General features: G+C 41.4%; 2 protein-coding genes and 1 long non-coding RNA gene across 7 annotated transcripts in view; all 3 read left to right on the top strand.

Annotated features, from left to right (window-relative positions):
* ARID4B (AT-rich interaction domain 4B) overlaps nucleotides 1–12784 on the top strand; it is an 89172-nt gene extending 76388 nt beyond the window's left edge. For all 5 annotated transcript variants that reach the window (XM_071549593.1, XM_071549591.1, XM_071549592.1 and 2 more), the window contains 6 exons: nucleotides 212–404; nucleotides 1830–3041; nucleotides 4891–5001; nucleotides 8025–8240; nucleotides 9908–10054; nucleotides 11001–12784. In XM_071549593.1, the coding sequence (XP_071405694.1) occupies nucleotides 212–404; nucleotides 1830–3041; nucleotides 4891–5001; nucleotides 8025–8240; nucleotides 9908–10054; nucleotides 11001–11131 (2010 nt within the window). In that variant the 3' untranslated portion in view covers nucleotides 11132–12784. The remainder of the gene's footprint in view (nucleotides 1–211; nucleotides 405–1829; nucleotides 3042–4890; nucleotides 5002–8024; nucleotides 8241–9907; nucleotides 10055–11000) is intronic.
* A 202-nt stretch (nucleotides 12785–12986) lies between these two features.
* On the top strand, nucleotides 12987–14919 carry LOC139669097 (uncharacterized). Its single transcript, XR_011697174.1, has 3 exons — nucleotides 12987–13074; nucleotides 13962–14061; nucleotides 14471–14919. It is a non-coding gene; the product is annotated as an uncharacterized lncRNA (long non-coding RNA).
* A 163-nt stretch (nucleotides 14920–15082) lies between these two features.
* RBM34 (RNA binding motif protein 34) lies at nucleotides 15083–22572 on the top strand. The gene is made up of 10 exons (XM_071549566.1): nucleotides 15083–15286; nucleotides 15411–15553; nucleotides 16508–16727; nucleotides 17314–17373; nucleotides 17935–17978; nucleotides 18413–18496; nucleotides 18715–18778; nucleotides 18908–18950; nucleotides 20974–21092; nucleotides 22206–22572. The coding sequence occupies exons 1-10, from the start codon at nucleotides 15125–15127 to the stop codon at nucleotides 22515–22517; spliced, it is 1251 nt and encodes a 416-aa protein (XP_071405667.1). The 5' UTR covers nucleotides 15083–15124; the 3' UTR covers nucleotides 22518–22572.
* The last annotated feature ends 676 nt before the right edge of the window (nucleotides 22573–23248 follow it).

Below are 23248 nucleotides of genomic sequence, written 5' to 3'. Positions count from 1 at the left end.
TTGTTTTAGTGTTAGCAAAGTCCTTGTCTTCAGTAGAAAGGTCTTGGCATGGAACATAGAAAGGTATTTGTAATCTTTCAAACAAAGAGGGGAGTTTTGCTTTACAGGTTGAAGGTTTAAGCTTAACTGTAAACATTGAGTAATTGTAATCTTTGTCGAGGTGTTTGTTCAAATGAAAAGGGGGATTTTTTTAATCTTTTCTTTCACCCAGAATAAAACTGACAGAGAGAAGGAAGAGAAGTATTCTCCTAAACCCTGTAAACTGCGACGTTTGTCAAAACCCCCCTTTCACACCAGCACGTCACCAGAGACTGGGTCCAAACTTGACAGCGCTGAAGCCAAAAATACTGAACAAGCTCCAGTTAAATCAATAGAAATTACATCTATCATTAATGGTTTACAAGGTATTGTACTTAAAAATTTTCTGTTTCTGTAAATGACCTTTAAAGAGGAGTAAATTACAGTATAGAACAACTGATGCAACTGAATGCTTTGAGTCTGGCTAATTATAACATCATCTTCAGAAATAACTCTTGGACAAAAACAATGTTGGCAGTTTCTGAAAACAGGAAGTGTGGATTCATTGTGTTACCAGTCAATTGCATTCTTTGTGTTGCCATCCTTTTTTACTTCGGCATAGAGCAAAGCATTTTTGCTTCCTATCTAATTACTAAATTTTTAATTTTTGATAAATCTTTTAGGACCCATTATTTTTTTAATTTTTTTATTGTCTTGAAAAATAGAATTTATAATGAAGCTAGGTTTCATCTCGGCATGTCTGTTGTTGCTAATATTGTTTGTCCCTTCCCACACATTTACAGCAGCATTATAATAACTGATTGCTTTTTTTATCCTTAGTTTAGACCATGCCTCCAAGGAAAGAAATCATATGGTATAGGTGGTTTGAATAATCACAAATTTTTGTGGGAAGTATATCAATTTGATAATCTTTCAGACTTACTTGACCCTGCATAACACTGCCCACTGGGTTCCAAAATTGTAGGTGGAGTCACAGTCAACATAATCTATGAAGCTTCATTTCCTTAGGAAATGAGAAACAAAAAAGCAGTTAGTGGTGACACTATTCTTAGTGCTATAATTAATCTGTAATTAACTTTACAAATCAAAGAGTTTATATATATATCAGTATTTCTCCATGTATTCATACCTTTTCCCATTGAATGGGATTGCTGTTGATTCCTTTTCCATTATATCTTTATTCTTTTTTTCTCAGTTTCTTTATTGCTGACCCTGAATATTCTTGCTGTTGTCCTACACCCTTGTTGTCCATTTGTCTCTCTAAGTGCCTTCCATTATTGCTTTCACTTCCTTTTTTCCTGGCTGGCCATCACGTTGGTTTGTTAGAGAGTATCTATTGTGTGTGTTATTTGTTCTGTCCTTCACACTGTGGATTTTCTAGGGAAAATGATGTCTCTGTTCTAGGCTTTGGAAAAGAGGCAGATAATGGTAGTATTTGTAACATAAGGAATATATAAACACATCTTTCAGTTTCTGGTTTGGGTAATTATGCAGAAGTTTGTATTTTATGGATTGATGCACTCTGCTTTCTGTACCTTTTCAGAAATTGCTGGAGATGTACTGTCTAATACAGTATCTGTCTAGTTTCTAATCTGGCCATTATACCTCAAGTTTTTGAACTCTTCAGGAGGTACCATTTAAGAGATTCACTGCTAGAGATTACTTTAGTGTATCTTCATATCTGTACAGTTTTCTTTAGTTGTTTTTTTTAATAATTCTTTGTAACTAGAACCAAGACAAACTTTTCTTGTTTTGTTTTTGTTTTTCTTTTTTTATATACTTTTAATTAGCTTCTGAAAGTTCTGATGATAGTGAGCAAGAAGATGACCAAAGTGCCCCGAATGTACATGCTGATGGCAAAGAAGAATCTCAGCCTGAAGCTGTAAGCCAAGATAAAAATGAACTCTGCCTAAAAGAAGAACAGAGCTGTTCGTCCCTGCCAGAAGAAACTAAAGCTCTTACAGATACAGCAGTGCCCAAGTCAGTATCCAAGTCTCCTGAAAGATTGCGAAAAGAGATGGAACAGTTATCTGAAGACAGTGATTCCGATGGAGAAGATGAAGCTACAAAGAAGAGAAAGGAGGTAAAGAAGGAGGTAGTTGATAAAACAGCAAAACCACCAGTGAAACGTGGTAAACGAAGACACTGTGCTGCAGAGGAATCTTTAAAGACTATGTCACCTAATAGAAAGGATGAGAAGTCCAAAAACAAAGACTCTCTTAGTTTAGAAAACAGCAGTAACAGCTCCTCAGACGAAGACGAGGAAGACAAATCTAAACTGAAAATCACTCCAACGAAAAAGTACAATGGACTAGAGGAGAAAAGGAAGTCTTTACGGACAAGTACTTTCTACTCTGGATTTTCTGAAGTTGGAGAGAAAAGAATAAAGCTTCTAAATAACTCTGATGAAAGACTTCAGAACACCAGAGCGAAGGATCGAAAAGATGTCTGGTCAAGTATTCAAGGACAATGGCCAAAGAAAACGCTGAAGGAACTGTTCTCAGACTCTGACACCGAGGCTGCTGCATCCCCTCCACATGCTGCTCCTGATGATGCTGCAGCCGAGGAGCAGCTTCAGACTCTTGCAGAAGAAGGTATTTCTTTGCCTAGCTGTGAACTTGAAAAATCTTTGCCAGCTAGTGTGGATGTTAAACCTGTAGAGGAGAAACCAACTGAAGTAGGTGAGAAGAAAGTTGAATTTCCAAGCAGCGGCAGCAATTCAGTGCTAAATACTCCTCCTACAACTCCTGAGTCACCCTCCTCTGTAACTGTAACGGAGTCCAGTAGGCATCAGTCCAGTGTCACTGTGTCTGAGGCGCTGCCACCAAATCAAGAAGAGATACGAAGCATCAAAAGTGAAACAGATAGCACAATAGAGGTGGACAGTGTGGCAGGGGAGCTGCAAGACCTTCAGTCTGAGGGAAATATTTCTCCAACAGGTTTTGATGCCAGTGTCAGCTCCAGCAGTAGCAATCAACCAGAGCCAGAGCATGCTGAAAAAGGTAAAGGAAAGGGCAAACAGAGCTGTCTCCAACCTATCCAGCTCTCATTTTTAGCATTGCTGACATGTTTTCATTCTATTACAGTTACACTGCAGAAAAGTTAGTTGTTGGAGGAAGTAGTAGTCTGCTCTCCATTTCAAATGTGTGGAAACAGCATAATCATCAAGTGAATAAAATGTGATCTGCCAGGAAGTTTATTGGCCTTCCATTAAAAAGAAAATTGTGATGGTCTCAATGACTGATAAAGTATAAAGAGTGAAGTTTATACTGGATATGGCAAGAAAAGCCCAGAGCAAACTTTAAATATTTGTGTAAGGAATATTTATTGTAGGAAGATGGAAGTATTTTAAACATCTTCCTTGGAAGTAGAAGATACTGTTTCTTGCATAAAACTTGATTATCTGTAAGGTGTTTATTTGGGGGGAGAAAGCCCTCCTGCTGCTAGGCTGCTTAGACAGCCATTTCAAACTTCTGGTTTTTTAGAACATTAACTTTCTAAGATTCAAGTCAAGCTGATAACAAGCCTTGACCTTTTTAGCTGCTTCACTTTGAGATGTGATTCTGCAGATTGAAGTTCCTATCTTGAAACCACTAGAGAACAGGGGATAATAAACACGACCAGCACTTGTGCACATAATGTCAGCATACTGCTGCCTGCATTTTAACAGTTGGCAAGACCCAAAAGCTTTTTTCTGAAAGTAGATGGCTCTTTTGCAGTTCCTCAAAAGTACAGCTCCTTTCACTGTGTTGTAGTGCCTAAAAATTAGGAAAACAGAGAAAAAAATACATTTCGGCTATAATTCTGAGGTAAAAGTGGTTTCTTCATCCAATAGATTTCACTTAACAATTAATTAATTTTGCTCAAAATGCCCTTAAGGTGTGTGACCTTCAGCATTCTGTTGGAAATGTTCTTCTGAAGATATGCAACAAAATGTCTTTATCTAAACAAACGAGAGAGTTTGGAAAAGGTGAATGTGTAGCCCTCAGTAAATACACCTGTATTGCTTTGTTAATTATAGCTGCATAGGTTTAGAACTTAATTTGTTTGGGTTTTTTATATGAAAGGAATTTATTGCCACTTAAAAGAAGTTTTACACTATTGTATGAGATTACTTTTACATGCAGTAGACTTCAGCTTCCTCTCTGATTTTCTCAGCATGCTGCCTGCTACAGAAAATTGGGTTCCTTAATTCAAATTGTTTTATTACAGGGATCATTTTTAGTCTGTAAGTCACACGGTTGTGAAACAATGTTTGCACAACTCCTAAAACACTCTCTTTTAGCAGGTGTACTAGAATTCTTTTATCTTCCTTTTCTACTTTTTTCCCTTTATAGTCACAAATAGTCACAGTAGACTTTTCCCCTTGGTTTTTTGTTTGCCTTCTTTTTCTGTTGCTTTTTTTAACATTATCTAAGATTTTAATACTTTCCATTAATGTAACTACTGATCACACGTCATGGCATTGGGTTGTTTTTTTTCACAGCTTCCAAGTACAACAAACCTTGAAAAAAATTTTCAGTTCCAATAGGTCTTGATAACTTTTTTAGTAAACGCATTCTTGTTTGATTTTCAGTATTAAAAAAATAATAAATCCACATGGCTCAAGAGAAACTCTGCTGATGCATATGGGAAAGTTATTTGTAATCATCTTACCTGTAAACCTTCCATTGTCTTTCACCTCCTCCTGTCAATATAAGTGCAAAACTGAGTTGTATTAAGGATTGGCAGGAACAGTTGCATTGTTGTTTACAAAATTAAGCTCTCAGGTATTTGGGGGGATTTTTTGACACACAGAAGTGCAACCATTCATTAAATTTCAATTTCTTCTTTTTTTTGTTCCAATTATAGTCTGTACAGGCCAAAAAAGACTTAAAGATGTTCAGGGAGGAGGCAGCTCCTCAAAAAAGCAGAAAAGAAGCCACAAAACATCTGTGAATAGCAAAAAGAAGAGTAAAACTAGTAAGTACAGCGGCTTACTGTGAAGTGAAGTGAAGTGTGTGAATGTACCGTGTCCTCTGTTTGAATGATTGTAGGAGATGAAGTCTGGGAATGAAAAATAGATTAGGACAAAATGTTCTTATCAGGGAATTCTTAATAGTGTTTAAATTAAGGAACTGCTCTACCTGAATGCCAAAGTGTTTTTATATGTCCTGTATTACTTCTGGGCCTTTTTCTAAGAGGTCCTTAGTATTGTGTAATTCAGGAAGACTAAGAAGAGAGAGTATTTCACACTTGGCAGAATTGGGGCAGGTATCTCTGTATCACAATAACTGCCTGTTTTAGAGGGGAAACTGGGACCTGAAGGAAATTGTGCTCAGTATTTTCTGCAGGATGAGTTTTTAGAGGTTAATATCTCTACCCTGTAGCAAATATGAGAATAATTCCAGAAGATACAGACTCTTGTTTTCTTCCTGTGCTGTCTGTTACATCTTCAGTACGTTATGTAGCTTTTGAATAGAAACCACAGTAGTGGGTAGCTTAATAAAAGCAGGGGTGTATTAGGGGTCATATGCACCTGTGTTTGGGAAACAACAAGATCAATTACTGCTTCATTTCATTGTTACAAAGAATACCAGGAAACAATCAGTTAGAGAGTGAAGCCTGGAGGATAACTAAAAAATGTAGTTAAAGCAAGGATAAAAAGCATACTCCATGCCTTTTTTCCCCTCTCTCCCCCACCTCCCTTCCTTCCCTCGCCTCTTGCTTTCTTTTAGCAGCTTTTACTAAAAGACTGTACTTTCTAGTCTGGTATTTACTTTTACCCCACCTGTCCATCATGTTTGTTTATCTCCTCTTTGTATTTGCTTATCCTTTTTTATTCCATTTCTTTAGTCTCCTCCTTCTGTAATCCTTGCTCCTTCCCTCGCCCCAGGAATTAAAGTAACAAACTGAATTTGCAGAACTAATACACCATTTTTAGCCTTGCCATTACTCCCTTGGATTTAGTGAATTTACCTCTTTCTCTCAACCTATGTCTTCATCAGGATGCAAACATTTCAAAGCTAGAATTGTTTCTTGTACTACATAGTCCTTGTATGGGCTTTTTTTGTTAGACTTCAGGGACTGCTGAATGTAATAAGGAAAACAGATAAAATGTGGAGTCATTTGTAAGCAAAAAACGTACCTTTGGCAAAATTCAGGTATACCCGTTACACCTGCTTTTGTGGCAGCTTCACGTCTTACCTTTGCATTAAACCAGCCAACACCAGCAACTCTGCAACCAGCAGAGTTCCTTCATGCTATGGGTGTCTTGGTGTTCAGTTTCTCCTGTGCAGATCACCAAAGCATAAAGGACCAAAAGAAACTTTCAGGACTCACTTTGTCAACACCCAGGGCAAGTACAACTGAGGCATACATTTTTCTTAATAGCTATGAGTTCAACATGTGTTTTAAAACAACTCTAATGATGGAGATTCTGTGGATTTCGTGGGCATTTTATTCCACAGCTTCACTAGACTTGTGTTGAATTCCAGTCTCTTGCTCCTGCTTTCCCCCAGTTTTATTTTAGTAATCCTAAAAAAAAGAAAAGTCATCCTTTCAATTATTACTAATAAATCTTGTCTTTTAGACAGATAACTTTGTTACTCTATGTTGGACAGTTTGATTAGAAAACTGTGTTTACCCTGGTGCTTTACAGTTAAAGTTCCACGTGACATGAAGTTCTTCTGTTTTGGGTCAGCTAAAGATCTTTTTTGCAAAATTAAAAGATTTTATTATCATGTCTGAGAAATTTGTAGATTATGTCACACATATTCAGATTATGGGTAGTTATTTTACTAGAGAGAAAATAAATAAGGTGATATAGAGTGAAGAAAAGGTCAGTTGCTTACTCTAATTTCTGCTATACATGTACTAAAAGTACAAGCAAGGTTTTTCTGTAACTGTTCGCTCAAAAATGAGATAGAGATTTTTATATATATTGCATACTGCATTACAGTAACAGTCAAATGCCAATCCCATCAGATCTTGGGAGCTCAGCAGAGTCAACCCCAGTTAGTACTTGGATGGGAGCCCTCCTAGGAATACCAGGGGCTGTAGGTTCTAGTCCTGAGGACTTCCCTGTCACTGTCCAAGCTCGCTTGGCCATGGCAGATGGACCTCAGGACTTAAACGGTGGGGCCAGTTCTGTGCACGCTGTGCCTCACCTAAAAAATCCACTGTGCAGGCTGGAAGGGCACACCCACGTGGGGAGAGCCCTGCCCAAATCTGCATTTGTGAAGCTGAGCCATGATGATGACTGTGTTAGAAGTTGATATTAAAAAGGTAAACAGGAGATAGGACATAAGTCAGTCTTGCGAACCCTTAGACAAAGTACAGCCCCATAAGCAGCCAGACACGGTTCATTTTCGCACCTGTGCTAACACACTGGACTGCCTCTTTGCCTTATTTGCTAATGTAGGCAATTTATTTATGGCTGTGGTTTTAGAGCAACAGTTGTGATGTTGTTGTGAACCATTCAGAGAGCAGAGTGCATCTTCCCTCTCTGGGGACCTTGAGCAGCTGGATCATATTCAAGAGTCTCCTTACAAGAAGCATGTCCTGACTCCACCCCCTTATGCATTTGCACACACACTTTCAACAATATCCTTGCCAGTCTTTAGGATGGATTGTGGTGCCAGAGTTGGGTACTTTTATCTCCCCTCTAGCTCTGTAGGATCTTGCTTCCTGTAAGTCCATACAATAGCTCTGAGTCTGCCTGCACAGCAACTAACTGGGTGGTGTTTCCAGTGCAAGGTTTCTCTTTCACAGCGTGCCACAGAGGGGCCCCAGTACATACCTGGTTTGTGGTTCTGTACTGGGGCACCCAGTGCTGCAGAGGGCTGTGTGCCAAGCTGCTACACCAGGATGGATTCTGCCATTTTAAGTAAAAATATTTGGGTCAAATAAACTCCTGTTAAATGAAAATCAGCACAGTGGTAGCTTCTGATAGGCTTTTTGTTTTGGGCTTTGTTTTGTAACAGTATGTCATCTTGTTTCTTCAGCAAACAGCAGTGACAGTGATGAACTGTCTGCTGGTGAAAGTGTGTCCAAGTCTCAGTCAGCAAAATCAGTTTCTACTGGCATGAAATCTCACCAAACCAAATCACTCACAAGAACACAATCTCCAGGAAAATGTGGGAAAAATGGAGAGAAGGAGTCTGATCTCAAAGAACAGAATAATCGTTTGCCCAAAGTTTACAAATGGAGTTTTCAAATGTGTAAGTATTTTTTGAAAACACACCTAGTGTCATCTTGTGGTACAGTATAAAAAGGCTTTTTGAATTTTATATATTGTGGCTTTTTTGCCTCCATCCTGAGTTTGCTTAATTTTGTGATAAATCCTCATTTAAAAAAAATGTTTTGTTTCTTTTTTTGCAATTGCAGCACAGGGAACTGCCTATATCACACTCTTCCAGGACTGTTTTTAGATATGGCTTGTGTGCTGACTTGCTGGTTTTGCTGCCCTGAATATACTTGTCATTCTTGTTTGAGCATTATCTACTCTGTGTGCTGCTTGTCTTGATATTTCCTTGCTGTTTTACTCTTGCTTCAGACACTTAAGTGATCAATTGGTAACTTTTCCCCCTTCCATTTTGCGTTAGTGACCCAGGACATGTTTACTATTTCTAGTATTAAGAACTTCCACTGTGTGTGTTTCAGTCAAGCTACAGGTACAGCTAGAGGTGAGCCACGTGTAGGTAGGGGTGAGCAGTGTGGACAGGATCGTGCATTTTCCTAGCTGAAAAACAGATCAGTGGCTTAATGCCATGACATTAGTGCAACTTTTTAATTGAATCTGACACTGCTGTTTTATTGGTTTGGGTTTTTTTTCCTCTCCAGCCCTGAATCTCGGCATTACTCTGCTTTTAAAAGTAATTTTCTCCTAGTGCCTCTTTACAGTCAGGTTGCATTCTGATGCTCTTCAGGAATGTGTAACATGAAAGGTCTTTATTGTCACTTACTGGCCTGTTGAGATTCATTGAATGCTTTCCTGGTGCAACACATTTAAAGGGCTTTTGCTCCTTCCTTTCTTTCTACCTTGGCTACATTCCACGTGCTAAAGTTGTTTGGCAGAAGATGGTCTCTGGAGTGCTGTTTGGCACATGTCCCGCTGTTGCAGAGTCAAAGACGCTTGCAGTGTCTCTGAGCTTTTCATCGTTTTCCCACAGCCTGATGTAGTTGTGGCTTTTGGTCCTTGGGTGCTACCTTCATTATAGGTTGATGAAGGGCATTCTGCACCCCATACCGTAGTTTAAAAGATTCTTAAATGCCTTTGAGTGGAGTGTCTCCAGTGTGGCTTCCCTGGACTGAATCAAGAAATTCCCTGCCAGATCCACCCATGGCTGTGTGCCACACTGTGGAGAGCTCCCAGCTAGAAACAACCAGGGGGCAGTTCCTGTGCCTTGTCCTGTATGGTTGTACCTTACAGCCCCATACTCCATGGACCCTATTAGAACTGCCCCCCAGCTACTCAGAGTCCTGTTATAACCCGCTTGTTCTATAACAGCCTGGTGTCTTGGGCCAAACTGAGCTCTAGCAAGGACTGAAAACAGTAGGCTCAAAGCTAGTTTTGGCCCTTATGTTTTCACCAGTTGTCTTAATTTTATATTCTTTTCCTTCCTATGGGGAGGGGAGAATGCATTTTTTTCTCCTCCCTTAAAAAAAAAAAAGTATGGTCATGTCTTGTAAAAAATAATTAAAAATGAACAAATTTGTGGTAATAAACAGCAGAACAGCAGCTGCTGTCATTGCAGTGTTTCTTAGCTTAGCTGTCTGCAGCCTCAAAGCACATCACTAAGATGTATGTCCCAATTCACTTGCATTCAGAAGTGTTTGGAAATGCTTAACAATAAGCAATAATTAACAAAGATTGTTTAACTTGCAGCTGACTTGGAAAATTTGACTAGTGCCGAGCGCATAACAGTCCTCCAAGAAAAGTTGCAAGAAATCAGGAAACATTACCTGTCCTTGAAATCTGAGGTGGCTTCCATTGACCGAAGAAGAAAGCGCTTAAAGAAAAAAGAGCGAGAAAGTAAGTGCTGGGACCTAAATTCTCCTTTTAGAGGGCTAAATTGCATGTCATGTTATTAAGGTGCTGACAAGAATTGGATAATTTAGAGAGAGACGTGTACCATTAGGAGTGTGGTTTCATTTGGTTTTCTTGGAAATGCTGTGTGTAGTTATTTTATGATGTTTAGAAGGTAAGGATTAGATACCAAGTGACTGTGTAAGGGAAGAGCATTAACAAGGATGCAACCTCTTTAATCCTGTTCAGGCAGAACTACTATAAAGGAAAAAAAAACAGAAATATAAACTTTTTTCCATTAAGTGAACAAAGTATCTAAGGATATTTATAACTTCTAACTTTTCTTCAAATTACAGATAAATTTCCTATAGTATTCCATGTGGGCCTAGTTAGTGCTTTCCCCTTAGGATAAGGAGTTTATTCCCTGGGTTTAAGGAAGACCAATCAAATTGCTCATCTTTCTGAAGCTGCTGCACCTACTGCTGTAGGGAATGTTCTAGGTGTGCCTGTTCTAGCACTGCTGAAATGATCATTTTCTCAGTGTGAGAAATGCCACATGCAGTAAGGTTTGATGGCTGCAGCCATCACATGGGAATTGCAGTTGCTGCTTGGTTGCTGAAGAAGGGCATCTGTGCAGAATCAGTGCTGATTCCCACAGGAAAGAGAGGGAACATTTGACTGTGCTGGTGGCTCAGGAGGGAGCTCTGGCACCCTTTGGCTGGGCCCTGTATCTGGGTGGTTGATGAACGTGGGCTGCAAGGGTTAACAGTGCTGTACTGCCTTGCACACGGCTAAGTATTTCTCTCAGGGTATTTCCTAGAAAAACTAGGAAATGGAGACTGGCATTAGTTTCTGGAGTCATTACATACCAATGCTGCTTGTTGAATAGGAGAACATTTTTATTGCTTGATTTATAAATCCCTATAACCTGTGTTTTCCTTTTCCTGTGCAGGTGCTGCTACTACATCATCTTCCTCCTCCTCACCTTCCTCTAGTTCCATTACGGCTGCGGTTATGTTAACGTTAGCAGAACCATCCATGTCAAGTTCGTCACAGAATGGAATGTCAGTTGAGTGCAGGTGACAGCAGGACTTGCCAAAGCACTTTGCACTTAATGGCTGCTGAGGGCCACTCTTTTTTTTTTTCCTTTTTTTCTTTTTTTTTTATACTGCACAGTGGCACAAAATTCAGACAAGCACTATTTTATATTTAAAGTTGTTTCTTGACAAGCTAACTTTGCACTTAAGTGCACTTTTATGAAGAAAAAGTACAACAAACTGCTTTTCCTCAAGCAATAATTGTTTCCAACTTGTCTGGGAATTGTAAGTCCAGTGACTCGAAGGCCTTCCACTGTGGCAAATGGAGGCTGTTCACTGCCTGTAGAGACAGGACAATAAGCATATAGTTGTTGGGGTGATCTAAATCAATGTGGTAAGGCTTACTGTATTCCCTGGTATTTTGTTAAAGCTGGAACATTTGATATTTTTCCATTTATTTATGACAAATATTGAAAATATTTTCATTTGTACAAGCTAATTGTTTTTTAACTGCTAAGTCACCTTATAGTGGCTTTAATTGTATACGTCAAGCACATCAATTCAAAACCTGCAGTTAGTAGGATGTTTGACATCAGTCCTGATAACCAAATATGAGGATTCCTTTAAGAAAAAAAAAAAAGACTGACTAATGTTTACAGGTTTGAATTAGGCTTAAATAGGTTACTCTGGGTTTTAAGAACCCATTAATTGGAATGAAACTACTGTACTTTGCCATTTTTCTATAAAACAGTATTTTTTTTTAATTTTGATAAAATACATTATGAAAAAGAAAGAAAATGGCTAACAAACTGTATTAAATCTTAATGTATAAAGATTGTATTCAGCCAGTTTAAAGTGTATATTTATTCATAATGGATTATAACAGGTATATTTTTGTGTTTTCTTGTAAATGTTTCTTTTCCCCTTAAAGCGACAAATATTTCATTTGTAATGCTTATTTTATTACAAGCTTCAAGAAGAGGACTTCTAGAGGGAGTAAGGTGTGAGGTTAAAATTTTTGTGGTTGCTGATACCAACACTGCCACAAAAGGGTAATTGTTTTTAAAATAACTAGCTAGCCGAGTGGTAGATGTTTAATTTTTTAAATGCCTTGTACAAATTACAAAACCAACTTCAAAATGTTTTCACTTGTATTGATTTTATGTTGAATGGATCCCAAGCTCTCTCCTGTTAATTCTATACCTTTGTAAGACATTTGTATATTGCGGAAGTGTTCATTCAAGCTATTTAATACCTGGCACTGTTAATACACAGTACTTTATTGTACAGATTGTTTTACTGTTTTAATTGTAGTTCTGTGTACTTCTTTTGCCTGGGGAAATAGGGGCTGGCATGTTTTTCTTTGTTTTCTGGCAATACAACATGTAAGAATTCAAAGCATTTTGTTTGTAGATGCTAGAGTGTCAGAATCCTTTTCATTTGACTTTTCTAAGAAAAGCATTTTCAGTCTTCGTAGTGTGCGCTTAAGGTTATAACTGATTTTATTGAAAATGGTTTCAGAGTATTCAGAATTGTACAGGACTGTAAAAATTTGTTGACAGACATTGAAGGAAAAGCTTATAGAAAAAAGCTATAAAATATATATTAGGTTCTGCAGAAAATGGAGAGTTATGTAATATATTGTACAAATGTAAGCAAAGGCCTCTGAAATAAAATGCCATAGTTTGTGAATCCCTGATTTTGTTTCTAATAGTTTAATTAAGCAACTGTAGTGTGTTTATGAAAATTACGGCAAGCTGCAGGATCAGTTTAGCAAATGGTCTTTGATGTGCTGTAATAGGTATATAAAGTTACAGTAGGGCATGTGCTTTGGCCTAATTTTCCTCTTGTCAATTAATTCAAATACATCCTCTTTTTCAGCAGAAAGCGAAAGCGTGGCCCATCAATAAGGCAGTGCCAGTTGAAACAAACTACTGGCTACAGTTCAGCTGACCAAAATACTGTTACACCTGCAAAATGACATTACTGGTGAGACTGACAGGAGCAAACAATGATAAGTAACTTCTGGAAACACCATGTTAAGCACTACCAGTGATCTGAGCCTGATAGGAGTAATTTTAATCATTTCAGTGAGGCTACTCAGAGGATATTTTCATCTGTTTAAGTTTGGTGGAATCAGTCACAGTAGTTCGGCTCTGTGTTGCAGTCTCAGTAGGCATAACAGATGCTGATGTAACTGGGAAATATATCTGGGCAAGCAAGAGCCAATCCACCTCTTCACTCACTGCTAGTTCTTGATCAGCTCTCAGTTTTAGTGCCAGCATATTTGCTTTGATGTGACAATTACTGACTGTGGTTGGGGACCGAGGGGGTGTGGGGGGAGGGATTTGTTTGTTTACCTGTTTAAAACAGGGATCAGTAATCACCTCCCCACTCCCAAATGGAGTTTTTGCATAAGTGGGATTTTTGCTTTTCCTTAATACAAAGATTATTCAATTTTACTGTACTTCTCATGCAGTTTAATGACTAGTCAAACATTTGTTCTGCATATTTTACTTTGCACCTCTTTGTGAAGTGTGTCTGTAAATGGTGGTGTCCAAGGGTTACAAAGGAAGGTACCTTTGGTAATCTCTCTTAGCCAGGCAGTTTCATCCCATGTTCCAGTGGGTCACATCTGAGCTGCTTTTCAGGGTACATACTGTTATGCAGCTTTACACGTGGGTGAGCTCCCTGCCTGGTATGTGCACTCTGCTTGCAGCTTAGGAAGTTTACTACTAGCAGTGCCTGCTGGGCTGTTCCCATACTCCTGAGTGCCTGCTCAGACCACACTCTGAGAGGCAAAGCCAGATGAACTACTCGTGGGCTATCCTTTGCGCTGTGGCTGAGTGATGGACTGGGTTTTGTGTGTCTCACAGCTGAGATCAGCAAATGCCAAGAGAAAACGTGCCTTGCTTGAAGGCTCTGCGTTGCTCCCACCTCCCGTTATTTGCAGTCTCTACTGGTGCCTGTACATAGGTATGACTGGGTGGTTCCATCATGCTGCAAAATTTTCTTGTTGGCACAGGGCTTGAACTTGCTCTCAGGCAAAGTTGCTGGAGGCTCTGAGCCTCTTGATGAGCTTCACTGCCTGAGTCTGTGAAACCGAGTGGCTGAATGCTTGTCCACTGTCCTGTGGATGTGTTACAGTGGTTGAGCCTCTTCTGCCCCACCTGTGTCACCTACAGTGCTGCTCTTCTCTGTGAAGGCAAGTTGGAAAAGTCACTAACAATTCATGCAGCAGCCACCTGCCTATTTTTAAGCATTTGTGTATTCTCTTGGGCTGACCCCACCCATGAGGGTCCCTACCTTTCCTGGCATTCAGAGGGCAAGGCAGGCATACCTGGTGCATATGTCAATTGACTAATGCCTTCCCTTTATTCTACAGGTGGTTTCTTGTTCTGCCTTTGGTTCAACATTGGTGCCAACCAAGTTGCTAACGCTGGCAGCTCAAACACTGCATCAGATGTGCAACGTGACAGCCCCTGAGCTGTCCTGTTTGCTCCAACTCCCCTTGGACCTGAGGATGGTGGGAAATCAGTGAGACAACCCGATCACACACTGATCACAGATTAACAGAATCAATTAGGTTGGAAAAGACCTCCGAGATGGAGTCCAAGCTCTGACCAAACACCACCAGGTCAACTAGAACAGGGCACTCAGTGCCACATCCAGTCTTTCCTTAAACACCTCGGGGGATGGTGACTCTGCCACCTCCCTGGGCAGCCCATTCCAATGTCTAATCACTCCTTCTGTGAAGAAATTCTTCCTGACGTCCAACCTGGCGCAGCGTATGACAGTGTTCATCTCGTCCTGACGCAGGATGTTTCCACGGTGCGGCCGCGGCCCCGGAGAAGCTCCCGACTGCCGTCAGGGAGCGGGGCAGGCGAGTCAGGAGGGGCGGGATTGGAGGGAGCGCAGGGATCGGAGGGAAGGGGCGGGAGCGGAGCTGCGGGGGCGGTGCCGGGCACACCCCCGGCGCTTCCCCTCGGAAGTGACGAGATACTGAGCGCTCTCCCTCTGTTTCTCGGCAGCATCCAGCATGCGGGCGCGGCGGGGCGGCGCGGCGGCCGGGAGGAAGGAGGAGGAGGAGTACGTGGTGGGGCAGGTGTCGGGCAGCCTCGGTGCGGGCGCGGCGCCCCCCGCACCCCTCGCTCGCCTGTTCGGCGCCGCCGTCCCGCCCGTGCTGCTGCCCGTGCCCGCGGTGAGTCGGGGGTGCGGGCCGGGGGCATGGGGCACGGGGCACGCCCATCCCGGGGAATACGTGCAGCAGCGCGTTCCTGGAGTTTCGTTCTTTGAAGTCTGTTTCTTTTGCCATTATTTTTAAGGAAAATAAGAAAAGGAAGCGTGCGGAAGAAGTGGAGAAAAAGTCCAAAGACCAGAGCGCGCCTGTCGTACAAGAACCTGTGGTAAAAGCAAAGAAAGCCAAAAAAAAGGAACCTTCAAAAGCAGAGAAAAAACTGGCAGACAGGTGAGTAGGTGAGACCATTTTATGGTGAAATTAAGAATCCCAACATCTGGATTAATCATAATATCACGAGTTTGACGAAACAGTGAGGTTTTGTGCTACTGCTCATCTTCAGCCTGGTATTTACGATTATTTTTAAGAATGTGCAAATTTTCTGTAGCTTTAACGGCTGTAGATGTAGACATTTGCACTTAGTTCTGTCCAGCACGGGGAGATGTTTTCTAGCTGTAGTTGGCTTTGTCCAGCACAGCTGCGGTCAAAGGAGCAGAGGTGGTTCCAGCAGGAGCAAGGTGCCAAGCAGAGTGAGTTGTCCTGATTGTGCTTGCCCTCTGTGGTGGAACAGAACCTTTGTTACTCTGTTTCCTTAAATACTTGAGCCCAAATGCTGTCAGAGTGGTCTGGAAGCTGGTTGAAGTGTGCTTGGTTGTAGCACGAGGCTAACACCTTGTCCCCTCTGGCACTGTGTCTTGTTGCCTCTTCCATAGACATGAAACCTGTTTGCTGTGTTGATGTCAGTAGCCTTCTAGAGGCTCCTTCACATCTGCTCATTGTTCATGTTCTTATGGTAGGTTTGGATAGATAGAGGTTTGTTAGTGCATGGCAGGTTTCCAAAGGTTTGGTTGTTCTGAGTGTCCTCAATGCAGGGAAGGATTAAATCTGTCTTTAGTTCCAGCATGCAAGATGATTTATTTCTTTCCCTTCAATTTCAGATGCTATCAAATGACTTAATTCTGAAGTATTTCTTTATTACTCCTGCTAAATAGTGAATGCAATGTCCTGGGAATAGCAAATAGTTTTCCATGTTATGGAATGGTCAGATATGTTTGTTTAATGCATAATAAACAAGATAATGTTTGAAATTTTATGTTGAACATAATAATTTAAAATGTAAATAAGTTAAAATATTTATCTTGGTGGCCTCAGTTCTTTGACTTTAAAATCCCTGTTTCTGATAAGGGAGAACTCTTTGAACCAGGCAGATGAAGAGGAGAATGAAAAACTGTTTCAAAACAAAACTAAGCAAAAGAAAAAGGCTTCTCAAGCAATCGCCAAAAGTGTTGTTAATTCAGCTACGGGCACAACTGCCAAACACCAAAACAGAAAAAAGGTGGCTGATGAAGCAGTAGACAGACGAACAGTGTTTGTTGGAAACTTGCCTGTCACCTGTACTGTTCAGGTACGTGAGGGGATTCTGTCTGCTAAAGGAATGAAAGGACATGCAGCAGTCCTCAGTCTGAGGGGATGTTTCCAGCTGAAGAGTCACACACATTTGTGACTGACATTGCTTTGGGGAAAGTAGAAAATAGTGCTCGTTCTCAGAAACCGTTAGAGGTGATCTCTGTTTTCTTGGAGTTGGGCTTTTAACAGCAGTGGATGCAGTTCCTCTTTCTTGAGTAGAATTGGTCAATTTCTCTGCCAGTGAAAACATGACTGACTAAATGAGAACTGCAATTACAAAGTTAGTCTGCTTCTAATTTGGAATGCAAACAATGCTTTGGACTGTTACATAAAATATGGTAAATGTATACTTTCTTCCATGGTAAGAGATGGGACTTCAGTTTTGGCAATCTGTAGGAGGAGCAGCTGACACAAGAAACACAGAAATAGTTACAAATTACTTGCATATTTTATTAGCCCTTTAAGGGACCTCATAAAGTGAAAGGAAAATGGTGTAAGAACAGTGTTACTAATAAGTATTAAACAATCGTTCTCATTACCAGGGTGCAAAAATGTACTGAATATTTGTAATATCTTCCCTTTAGGTACTGAAATCTCTTTTTAAAAAGTATGGACAAATCCAATCCATTCGCTTCCGGTCTTTGGTATGTTATTTCCTCAGATGTTATATAACAAAAATATTTGTTGATCTCAAAGGGCATTATTATTTGTAGGGCTTGTATCTTCATTAGTTCAGAGGCGGGTTTGGGGTATATGGGTTTGCCGTTGGAAGAAGCCTTAGAGATGTTACCACAGAAGCAGCACAGATGCATTTTTCCTGTAGCAGCAGTTGATCCAGAATCAGAGCTTTATGTTCTCTGAAAGAGGAATAGCTTCATTAATGCTTGTTCAGCTAAGGCATTACTTACCTGTTTTTACCTCATAGTAGCAAAGACACATTGACTGTAAATCACTGTAATTGCTAAAAGAGAGGACAGTAACAGTCTTGGAACTCAAGAAACATATCAGACAAAGCGCACTCTCTAACTCTGAGGTTTTTGTAGATCATTGCTTAGACAAGCCACTTCCATCATTTGCTCACTGTACTGGCTACATTGCTTTGGGTGGGAATGGCACCAGTTTGAATTCCTGTTTGTCTTCAAGAACAAGTCTTTGTGATAAGTTGACGCTAGGCCCACCTAACTCAAGTTCTTTTTATCTTAAAGATTCCAGCAGAGGATACAATATCCAAAAAGGTAGCAGCAATCAAGTAGGTTCCTCTTGTGAATTTTGTACTTTATTTTTGAAGTATCTGTGTTTCTTTGTCTTTTGCATGTATGTGTGTGTTAGTACCTTTGTATGTACTAAGTTTTCTTGATGAGTGATTATGCACCTTGTGCACTGGTAATTTGTTACCTGAGGTTGCATTTCTTCTATTTTAGAAAGGGGGAAGGTGCTAGTAGTCTTTAATTCCTTTGAATATGTTTCTGAGCTGAGGAAGCCTGCTCAGGGTGCATATAGGGGCTGTACAAGACAAACAGTGGGACTCCCTGGCACATACAGGGCTATCTTGACCTGTAGGAGAGGTGAAGTTGGTGGTGTGCACAAAGCAAGCAGAGGCACAAATGTGTTCAACAAGAAGTGCTTGTGTGCTGCACGTCATCGGAATGATTTAAAGAGTAACATCTCCTTTTCATGTTCTAGGCACAAGATGCACCCCAATGCAAAGTTCATTAACGCTTATGTTGTCTTTAAGGAAGAATGTGATGCCCAGAAGGCTCTGAAGGAGTAAGTCCCAGTTGTTTTCCCCATTTCCTGTGGAAGAGGTAGTGGAGGGAGCTTTATAGTTAAATTTAAACAACTCTCCTGCTTGAATCAAGAGCTAAATGTTTGTTCAAACTTAGAAGTAACTTTGCATTTTGAATACTGCTATGCAGTGACATTGTAAGTTAAATAACACACAACTCACTTCACTTTTAAAACTTTTTTGCTTTTGAATACAAAAGGAACGGAACGGAAATTGCTAGTGGATTTCACATCAGAGTTGACACTGCATCCAAAACCAGTTCAGTAAGTAAGATTTGTGACTAGAAAAACTCTTTTCTGATTTGGTTGGGGGTAGAGTATTGTTTTTGATTGGTTGGTTTGGGTTTTTTTCTGTAACAAATAACTTACTGTCTTACCTCTTGTTTTCTTTAGCATGACAATAAACGATCTGTATTCTTGGGAAATCTCCCATATGGTAAGTGTAAAGGGGATTGTTATGCATCATCAGTGCTTAACATTTATGGAATATGTTGACATTAAGCTTTTTATTTCTTGATATTTAGGGTAGCATGTTTAGGTAGCTAAATATCTTTTGCTGGAATTAATTTTTATTTGTTAATGGAAACACCTAAAGGGGTTGTAAGTTTCTATCAAGTTCTGCAAGTTGATTGTTTTCTTTATTGTAGGTAACGCTGCAAGTGCTTTAGTTCTTGTTGTCCCTTGATGTTTTTTAATCAAGTATGATAAGTTGCACAGGCTATTGCTTTCTCAACTGTTCAAGGGGTACTGGTGCCTGTTTATGAACTGATTCCAAGGAATTGGCAGCAATGGGTTCTTGTTCTGATGATGCCTGTGAGCCACAGGGTTAGTGGCTGTGCCCAGGCAGCTCTGGGCAATCAGTTGCTACCCCTGTGGGGGTGTGTATGTATGTATGACCAGACTTGGCGAATGCAGATTTGGGCAGGGCTCTCCCCACGTGGGTGTGCCCTTCCAGCCTGCGCAGTGGATTTTTTAGGTGAGGCACAGCGTGCGCAGAACTGGCCCCACCGTTTCAGTCCTGAGGTCCATCTGCCACGGCCGAGTGAGCTTGGACAGTGACAGTGAAGTCCTCGGGACTGTCACAGCACCCGGTACTAACCAGGGCTGACCCTGCTGAGCATCCGAGATGTGACGGGATGGGATGGCAGGGAGGCATTGAACTGCCAGGGGACGGTCCCCACTGAGACTGGAACTCAGGTCTTTGGGATTCAGAGTCCAGAGTGCTCTCCTTTACACCACAGGACCACCCTCCCTGTGGAGGTACTGCAGTTGAGATCAGTGTTTGAAGAATACCCAGCTGCTTCTGAGTAGACTGGAGAGCAGATGAAGGGATTGCTATTGGGTGTGGTCCATGTGAGGGTATTAATGAGTCAGAAGGCTTGGTACAAGCATCTTACTTAGGGGTCATATGTGGATGCCTGAATACCCTGGATGAAGGCCTGCCCTGTGTTTGTGGCCTGGTGCAGAGCCTGGGTTATGTCCTGCTGACAGTAACACTGGATCATACTAATGCCTGTTGTGTAGAGCTCGTGTCAGGACTGTACATTCCTCTGTATGTGCTGCAGAAAAACCAACGTGGACATCACAGGCTCCCCAGGGAAGTGGTCGCACCACTGAGCCTGACAGAGATCCGGAAGTGTTTGGACAGCACTCTGAGGCACATGGTGTGATTGTTGGGGATGTCCTGTGCAGGGCCAGAAGTTGGATTCAATGATCCTTTTGAGGCTGTTCCAACTCTAGACTGTTCTATGACTGTGATTTGCCATGCTCTGAAATTACTTCAGGAGCTTGAACCTTTCTGAGCACATCTTAGTCCCATTGCTGTAGTTAAACTCAGAGAGCAGTTAAACAGAAAGATGTTCATATCTATGTAAAGGGATTGTATGTACACAAAAGAGAATAACCTGTATTTTTGTGATGGCACATCACACTTGTCTGTTCATGAGATGGAGACAGCCTTGCACATCTGGCCATTATCAGAATAATTGTACAGCAGCTGTGTTTGGAAACTGTAAATCCCTTCTCCCCCATTCAGCTAAAAATCCACATATCAGTCAGTGAGCATTTGACTTGAAGAACTGCCAGCTCAAGCTCATTATCATCAGCATTAATTCTTAGAAAGAAATACTGGCACATAAGAAGGAGCTACAGAAATGTAGCAGTAATGTCCACTATGTTTCAACCATAAATTATTTGAAAAATTTATTTCAGTCTTTGCCTTCATTCTTACTTGTGATTTATGTTGTACTCTTCAAAGCAGGAGAATGAGTAAGTGTCAAAATAAATAGGCCTTTATAAAGTCTGCACTGTTACCTTGCTGTTGTTTTTCTGAACCACTGATGCTGTTTATATGTATTTGTGTACCTGAATGGTAAATATGAAACACTTGGGTTGGAGCTGGGCTGTTAAAGCTGTCTGTGTCACTTATGAGGGCTCTGCTGCCTTGTGCTTACCTGCAGACATCCTGGACGATGCCGTGCGGGAACACTTCTATGTGTGCGGGGAAGTCGTGGGAGTGCGAGTGGTGAGAGACAGGAAGACCGGCCTGGGCAAAGGCTTTGGCTATGTCCTCTTTGAGGTACGTGTGCTTGGCCTGCCCCAGCACACTGTGAATTCCTCAAAATCTGAATTGGGATCTGCTCTTAGAGCATTTTTTTTTCCTTTGTAGTAATGTTTTGGGGGGTTTCATATCCTTGTGTGTGTATGACGTTAAACAGTAGCATTGCTGTGTATGTTAAAAGCAGCTTGGAAGGCCAGTTCTGTGGAAGCAGGTAAAGCAAACTATTCCTGGGTTTGTACAAATAAGAGTTGTATATGTATGGCCAGACTTCACGAACAAAGATTTGGGCAGGGCTCTCCCCACGTGGGTGTGCCCTTCCAGCCTGCACAGTGGATTTTTTAGGTGAGGCACAGCGTGTGCAGAACTGGCCCCACCGTTTAAGTCCTGAGGTCCATCTGCCACGGACGAGCGAGCTTGGACAGTGACAGGGAAGTCCTCGGGACTGTCACAGCACCCGGTACTGACCGGGGCTGATCCTGCTCAGCATCCGAGATGTGACGGGATGGGATGGCAGGGAGGCATTGAACTGCCAGGGGATGGTTCCACTGAGACTGGAACTCACGTCCTTGGGATTCAGAGTCCAGAGGGCTCTCCTTTACACCACAGGACCGCCCCCAATAAGAGTTGTAAAGCAGGGTGAAAGAAGTGACTGAAAGGGAAAGTCTTAAAGGAGGGACAGATGACCTTGTCTGGTATAAGTGCAGTGCTCTCCCCTTTCTTATGTGTCTTATGTGAGTGGAATTCTTTCCTGCAGCTGGTTTGCTTACTGGCTCTCCATTTTTGATTCAGTAGTTTGCTTTCTCCTGGCAGTCTCCCAGCCTCAACTTCCTTAGTTTATTTCTTGCAACCCAGTACCTTTTTTTTTTGCCAAGTTTCTCCTTTATCTCTCCCCCTGACTTTTGTCTGTCATTTAAGCTGTTCTCCGGCCCATTTTAAAGTAGTGTGTGGGGTGCCTGCCTGGGTGTGCTGGTGTTCCTGAGCAGAGATATTGTGTCACTCAATAAATAACGCACCTCCAGTGCTCTTCATTGTAAAATCCTGCTGATAGACTTTAAAGAAAGATAACTGTCAGTTTGGAAGCAATTAATTGGAAGTAATGCCGCTTTTAAACTCCCATGTCTGTTTTTGTAGAATACAGATGCTGTACATCTTGCTCTGAAACTCAACAACTCTGTTCTGATGGGAAGAAAGATACGAGTGCAGCGCATAGGACAGAAGAAGAAAGCACCACAGAAAGCTCCAGACCAGCCTCGTGCTCCCAAGGGCAGAGTTGATACCACAACGAAAAAGAAGAGCTACTCTAATGATTCCTTTGTTGGTGAAAAAGCAACCCCGTTAAAGAAGAGCACTAAACCAAAAAGACTAAAAACTATTCCTAAAAATAAAGCTGGGAAAAACAAACAGACCTTTGATAAAAATCAAACAGATAAAAATGCAAATTAGTGTTACAAAGATGGATGTATTTAGGGTGTTTTGCTATAAATTTTGTTTGCTAATACAGCTGTAGTCGTTCTTGGTGTTTGCCCAGGGGAATTTGGCTTCTCCCAGCAGAGGCGGCATGAGGTGTTGCATGATCTCGTTCCGTGTTCCAGGAATCCACCTGCAGCTGAAGTTTTGCTGCAGAGTTTAACTCTGAACTGTTCACAGAATCATAGAATCGATTGGGTTGGAAAAGACCTCTGAGATCATCAAGTCCAACCCTTGGTCCAACTCCAGTCCATTTACCAGATCATGGCACTCAGTGCCACATCCAATCTCAGTTCGAAAACCTCCAGGGATGGGAAATCCACCACTTCTCTGGGCAGCCCATTCCAATGCCTGATTACTCTCTCTGGAAAGAATTTTTTTCTCATCTCCAACTTAAATTTCCTCTGGCAGAGCTTGAGCCCGTGCCCCCTTGTCCTATTGCTGAGTGCCTGGGAGTTGTTCCTTTTGGAGTTGTGAAGGATTACCCCAGGGGACTACAGGAAAAGCAACTCTCAGCAGACTTGGGGCTGTGATGAAATGCAGATCATTATTGGGTTTGGGGTTTGGTTGTTCTCCACAGAAGGGCAGCGGAGCTGGGGAAGGGTCTGGAGCACAAGTGCTGTGAGGAGCAGCCCAGGGAGCTGGGGGTGTTCAGCCTGGAGAGGAGGAGGCTCAGGGGTGACCTTATCACTCCCCATAACTTGCTG

The sequence above is a fragment of the Pithys albifrons genome, chromosome 2, assembly GCF_047495875.1.
Source record: "Pithys albifrons albifrons isolate INPA30051 chromosome 2, PitAlb_v1, whole genome shotgun sequence".
In the NCBI taxonomy this organism is placed as follows: domain Eukaryota; kingdom Metazoa; phylum Chordata; class Aves; order Passeriformes; family Thamnophilidae; genus Pithys; species Pithys albifrons.
This window is presented reverse-complemented; position numbering and strand designations above follow the sequence as displayed.